At 44.5% G+C, this 6,806-nt stretch overlaps 1 protein-coding gene across 1 annotated transcript; it reads right to left on the bottom strand.

The window, feature by feature from the left end:
- Nucleotides 1-963: 963 nt before the first annotated feature.
- On the bottom strand, nt 964-1,920 carry LOC142821296 (olfactory receptor 5V1-like). Its single transcript, XM_075912147.1, has one exon. The coding sequence runs from the start codon at nt 1,918-1,920 to the stop codon at nt 964-966; it is 957 nt and encodes a 318-aa protein (XP_075768262.1).
- Between the last annotated feature and the right edge of the window lie 4,886 nt (nt 1,921-6,806).

The following is a 6,806-nucleotide window of genomic DNA, read 5'->3' as shown; positions in this document are numbered from 1 at the left end:
CAGATCCTTCACCGACTTCCATTTTTGGTTTCCCCAAATACAGATCCGCACAAAATTGCATCCAACTGCAGGCCAGGAACTCACTGTGGTGGCAGAATTGGCACCCAAATTTTCAGGGTCAAAACTGAAAACAGAATATCCTCATCAGTGGAAAATGAATGTCATTGATTCAGTGGAAGGGGAAAAGACCTAGAACCACACAAGAGATGTGAAACTCTCTGTAGAATTTGTAGCAAAATGCAGGACTATGTAGCACTTTAAAGACTAACAAGATGGTTTATTAGGTGATGAGCTTTCGTGGGCCAGACCCACTTTCTCAGATCAAATAGTGGAAGAAAATAGTCACAACCATATATACCAAAGGATACAATTTAAAAAAATGAACACATATGAAAAGGACATAGTCCTGCATTTTGCTTCCGCTACACCAGATTAACAAGGCTACATTTCTATTACTATTCTACATGTAGAATTTGGTCACTCATGTTTATTCATGACTAAATGAAGAGAAATGATTTACTGCAATATGTATCTGGGAAAAAGACGACTTTTCTCAAAGAATGTCTCATAGGATATGTCTCAACTACAGGGTTTTTATTTAAAAATGTGGCAATTTTTTGAAAAAAGTAGCAATCGAAAAAACCTAATTTTATGAGGACTGGCACCTTTTCTTTTAAAGTACTCTTTCGAAAAAGGTGCTATTGAATGCAAACCGTGCTTTTTTGAAAGAGAGCGTCAAGACTCTCTTTCAAAAAAGTGGCTCAATTTTTCAAAGAATCTGCTTTTAGTCTAGATGCTCTTTTTCGAAAGAGGCTTGTAGTCTTGATGTTGCCATACATTAAAAAGTTTTGTGGAAAGAAAGAAAGAAAGAAAGAAAGAAAGAAAGAAAGAAAGAAAGAAAGAAAGAAGGATGGATGGATGGATGGATGGATGGATGGAGTGTGGACCCATGTTCTCAAGGAATCAAAGCCTGTTTCTCAAAGCAAGCACCTGAAGAACTGCTTTCTGCATGGACTTTTTGACCTCCTTGTTTCTCAGGCTGTAGATGACAGGGTTAAACATGGGAGTCAGGACGGAGTAGAACACCGAGATTATTTTGTCTGGAACCTTGAGAGTGTTGGCTGCTGGAACCACATAGACAATCATCGTGGTCCCATAGTAAATTGTCAACACAGTGAGGTGGGAGGAGCAGGTGGAAAAGGTCTTTTTCCTCCCTGTTGCGGAAGGGATTTTCAGGATGACAGCGATGATACAAACGTAGGACGTCAGGTTAAGTAGAAAGGGCACAACCGACCCTATCACTGCAATAATGAACGCGAACAGTGGCCGTACCCGGGTGTCACCACAGGTTAGTTTTATCCGGGATGCATTATCACAAAAGAAATGGTCAATTTCATTGGAACCACAGAACGTTAACCCCCTCCAGGAAAGAGTTCCTAAACTGCAACCCACAATGCTCGTTGTCCAGAACCCCACCACCAGCAGGCAACAGATCCTGCCATTCATCAGAGCCGAGTAACGGAGGGGATGGCAGATCGCTAGGTACCGATCCAAAGACATTGCGGTTAGCAGCAGAGATTCCACAGACGAGAAGATAACAAAGAAACATAATTGCAGAATGCAGTTGTGAACAGAGATGGTTTTGTCGCCCGTCACGAGACTGGCCAGCAGCCTGGGCAGGAGAGTGGTGGTGTAGCAGATCTCCATGAATGAAAAGTTCCCCAGGAGGTAGTACATGGGGGTGTGAAGGTGTCCATCGGCCACCACTAGCCCAATGATGATGATGTTCCAGGCCACAGTCATGGTGTAAATCAGTAGAAACACGAGGAAGAGGAGGGGCTGCAGTTCCCCGACATCCCCAAATCCTAAGAGGATGAATTCCTTGAAGACTGTTTGATTTCCTCCTTCTGCGTTCTGCATAATATGTGTCTAGAAACAGAAAGTCAGATTCTGCCAGTCAGATTCTGCTGCGTTACAGTAGGGGAAACCTGGAGAAGGTAGCCTTGTACCAGGTCATCTCCCCACTGGAAAAGAGAAATTGGCAATAAACAGAGGAAGACTCATCTCACTAAGAGGAAGAGTTTCCAATATATATGAACCCAGTACATGGACACCTCTTGAATACCAGCAATGGCCCATGTGACTCCCTACGCTCTCTTGAACTTTAAAGAAGTGGAAAAAGTGAATAAGGAAAAGTTCTTCAATTGCTCCCACAATATAAGAACTAGGGTCACCCAAGGAAATGAAGAGGCAGAAGGTTAAACAAACAAAGGGAAGTTTTTCTTCACTAAGTGCACAGTCAACCTGTGGAACTCCTTGCCAGAGGATGTGGTGAAGACCAGGATTTTAACAGAGTTCAAAAAAGAGCTAGATAGATTCACAGAGGTTAGGTCCATCAATGGCTGTTACCCAGGTATGCTGTCCCTCACCTCCGTCTGGAAGCGGATGAGGGGAGAAGTATTGTGTGATGATTCCCTGTTGTGATCCCTCACTCTGGGGCCTGTGGTATTGGCCACTGTTGACAGACAGGACACTGGACTGGATGGACCTTTGGTCTGACCCAGTCTGGTAGCCCTAATGTTCTTATGTTCTCCCCAGCTGGCAGTGAGGGCCCTGGCACATCCCCCCACCCCGCCACTTCATTCAGGGGCTGGGCAGAGCCCTTCACAGGTATCCCCTACACAAACATGTCTGTGGATATGCAGGGCTGTAGCAGTGTAGACATACCTCCTAAGACACTACCCGAAACACGAAAGAGGAGAAGGCTAGTATGACAGTCTGTCCAGCTGTGCTCTGTTTAAGGAAAAGAAGAAAAATGCACCATTTAATACACGCTGCTGACAAAGACACACACAAACACACAACACTACACACGCACCACAGACTGTTTCCTGATCTTAGTTACACCAGGGGAAACTGCATCAGCTCCAATACATACATATGTGCTTAGAGAGAATAGCAGACCTTGCGGTAAAAGCAAAGGTATCAGAGACAATTATCCTCATATTTCTTCTTTGCTTTTCCCCTGCACACTTCTTGCTGTAACTTGACTTCCCTCCTATTGACCTAGTGACTTGTGATGCACTCACATAAGCTATGCACACACCAGGGCTACGCCTAGACTGGTATGATATTCTGCAAATGCTTTTAACGGAAAGGTTTTCCATTAAAAGTATTTGCTGAAAAGAGCATCTAGATTGGCACGGACGCTTTTCACTTTTTGCAGAAAAGCGTCCATGCCAATCTAGACGCGCTTTTGTGCAAAAAAGCCCCGATCGCCATTTTAGCCATCGGGGCTTTTTTGCGCAAAACAGTCCTGTGCTGTCTACACTGGCCCTCTTCCGCAAATGATTTGTGCAAGAGGGCTTTTGCCCGAACGGGAGCAGCATAGTATTTCCACAAGAACACTGACAATCTTACATGAGATCGTCAGTGTTCTTGCGAAAATTCAAACAGCCAGTGTAGACAGCTGGCAAGTTTTTCCACAAAAGCAGCTGATTTTGCAGAAAAACTGGCCAGTCTAGACACAGCCCAGGAGTTGAAACCGTAGGTTGATATTTGTGAGAGAGAAACACACAGCAGAAAAACAGAAGTCCCGAAACACGCACACACCCAGAGAAGAGAAAAGGTACTTTGTCTTTAAATGTTTGCAAACAACAAAACTCACAGGGTAGGTCTAGACTACAGGGTTTTGTCGACAGAAGCTTTGTCGACAGATACTGTCGACAAAGCTTCTGTCGACAAAGAGCGACTAGACTACATCCAGTTCTGTCGACAAAGCAAGCCGCTTTGTCGACATAACAGTGTGGACGCAAAGGACAGTGTAAATAAAATAATGCCTTCTATCAACAGAACTCTGTCGATAAAAGGCGTTATTCCTCGTAGAATGAGGTTTACATATGTCGACGAAACTGCTGAGTTCTGTCGACGTTATGTTGACATAACTCAAAGGCAGTGTGGACGCAGGTATAGTTTTGTCGACAAAAGTCACATTTGTCGACAAAACTCTGTAGTCTAGACACACTCACACAGTGCAAAATAAGACATACACAAGGAGACAATAAACTCAATACACTCATGGAGGCTTGGTCTATCCAGGGCTATTAGCCAGGATGGGCAGGGATGGTTCCCTAGCCTCTGTTTGCTGGTAGCTGGGAATGGGTGACGGGATGTGTCACTTGATCACCCACTCGATTCATTCCCCCTGAAGAAGCTGGCACTGGCCACTGTCAGAAGACAAGATACTTCACAACAGGCCAGGCCAAAGAGTTTGTGGGGACCAAGGTGTCATGTTGTGGTTGGCCGTATCGCATGGCTGGGCAGCCAGGGCAGCAAGCGAGCAACCGGCTGGGTTGAGGTGGGCGACCACCATGGGGCCCTGAAGACGCAGGACCCAAGGCAACCACCTTAATCGCCTTACTCTAAGGCTGGGCCTGCTTCACCATATGGACCTTTGCCCTGAGCCATTCTAAATTTAGTGACTTCCACTGCTCTTTCTTAGGCATGTTCTTCTCTCACCTGGGATGCTGCCTGCACCTGGGTTTTCACTGCACCCTCTGAACTACCAATCCTGCACTTCCTTCGCCATTCACACTGGCAGGGACGTGCCTGGCTGCAGCTACATTCAGTCTCTCTGACCAGCCTCCTCATGAACCTACAATGGAGGAGCTATAGTCAAGATCACCCCCTGCATCCCAGCTCACAACACCAGAGCTTTACAACCCTACCCTGGTCAAACCCCTGATGAATATTGATTTGCTCCTCCGGTCGACTTTCCCTCAATGTGGGGAGGAACATGCACACCTGAGCTAATGAATGTGAGCCTGTTCCCCAGATACTTCACTTCACATTGGCTGAGGTTGAACTACAAACAAGTTACGATCTACGCAAAAATGATTTTAAGTGATTATAAGGGATGGGGAGGAGACCAGAGCAGATTACCAGGAATTAAACAAAAACACAAAGTGAGCTTATCACACTGGCTAGACTGACTATGAAAGTTCAGTATCTTACCCTGACTGATGACAGCAGCCGTCTGGTAGATTCTCAAGGCATGAGTGTCATTAGCTTTGCCTCTTGGGCTTCGAAGGTTTCCATGTGCAGGTTAGAAAGCACGTGAGCCTGTGTCCTGTACTTCCCCCAGTTCATTCTTTGATCCTTCTAGGAGATCTATTCTGTCTAGGAGATCGCTAGGGTGAGAAGTGAAGCACAAAGAATGAGATCACTCCCTGTTTATATAGTGTTGGTATCGGGTGGGAATCCTTTGTTTCAAATCTTGGTTCTTGGAAAAACACCGACATCCCAGGAGTCAAATGACCTGGTAAACTGCCCTACTATTATTTATGTTCTCTGTGGAGCATTCTCCGAAAAGCTCACAGAGTGGGGCGGAGGGAGAGATTAGCCTCTCCTCAGACCTATTGTTTTCCCTAATGGCTCATTACCCTGAAAAGTTCCTTCCCAAGTATTTGTCTAGATGAAAACACCTTCCCCAGTTGGCATTACCCGGGGGGAGGGGGACTACATTTGAAATGCAGACACATACTAAATAATTTACAGCTTCAGATTCAAAATTCATGCACAAATACAAATATTAAACTCTGTTTTGGGATCCTACCAGGATTCCGGGTTCTATAGAGCTTCTTAGTATGTTTTGTTGTTATTCCCTTTCGCACAAATTAATATATCTCCTGATCAGTAATTTCTCCTTCATCTGAGATTATGTAAGCTCCCTTGGTATTTCTGTTGATGGGAATTTCAAGTTATTGCTTAGAAGAAAAAAAATAGCCTCAGGGAACATCATGGAACACAGCCGATTCAGAAGGAACTGGCGGAGAAATGTTGACTCTAAGGACAAAGAAACAGAAAAAAAATGGAATGTCTCATTTCAAGGGAAATGAATGCAGACCACATTTCTGATCTCTATGGAAATCTGTCTATCGCATGTGTTAGATGGAAATAAGGGTGCATTGTCTGAAATAGTTTTTTTTTCATAAAGAGAGAATGGCATCTGAGGTTTGCTTTTAAGATGATTTTCCGGTTTTTGATGGGATCTTAGTTGGAGTTCTTCTCTTTCTCTCTTTCATCATTAATACACGTCTTGACTTTGACATCAGTTCTAGAGTATATATTCCAGGGATGAAAGTAATATTTGTCCTGGTATGGGAAACACCAGTTAAGGGCCCACACGACCTCCCCAATAGCCCTTCCCAGCCACCATCCTGGAGCCTGATATTATCAGACGGTAGGGGAATGGGAGTTCTTCTCCTTTCAAAACTGGGAATGCAAGAACCTGGCTTCCTTACCAACTCCCTCTCTAGCCCTGTTCTTGTAGAAGTTGGCAGCTCTTTAGAGGGGCTGGCGGTGGTACGGTATATTTCCACTATGCTGGTGTGGTGAACAAAAGCTTGCAGGTTTCTTTTTTGCTGGTACGGCATTCCTTAATTTCACCTCTGATATTTACAAACCAATACCTCTGTGCTTAGAACTGTGACAATGAAATAGCAGAGATGCTTAATGACTACTTCATTTCGGTTTTCATCAAGAAGATGGATGGTGACGGGTGCCTAACATAGGCAATGTCAGTGGAAATGGGGTAGGATGAGAAGTTAAAATAAAAGAACAAGTTAAAAATGACTTAGAAAAGTTAGTCACCAGAGTCTGATGAAATGCCTCCCAGGATACTCAAGGAGCTGATAGTGGAGGTATCTGAGCCTTTAGCTATCATCTTTAACAAGTCATAGAAATGGAAGAGGGCAAATCTAGTGCCCATCTGTTAGGCCCTAGAGAATTGGGCCCAGTGCAGTTAT

This window comes from Pelodiscus sinensis, chromosome 30, assembly GCF_049634645.1.
Source record: "Pelodiscus sinensis isolate JC-2024 chromosome 30, ASM4963464v1, whole genome shotgun sequence".
Lineage (NCBI taxonomy): Eukaryota > Metazoa > Chordata > Testudines > Trionychidae > Pelodiscus > Pelodiscus sinensis.
The sequence above is the reverse complement of the archived record's forward strand: the minus strand, read 5'-3'. Positions and strand labels throughout refer to the sequence as shown.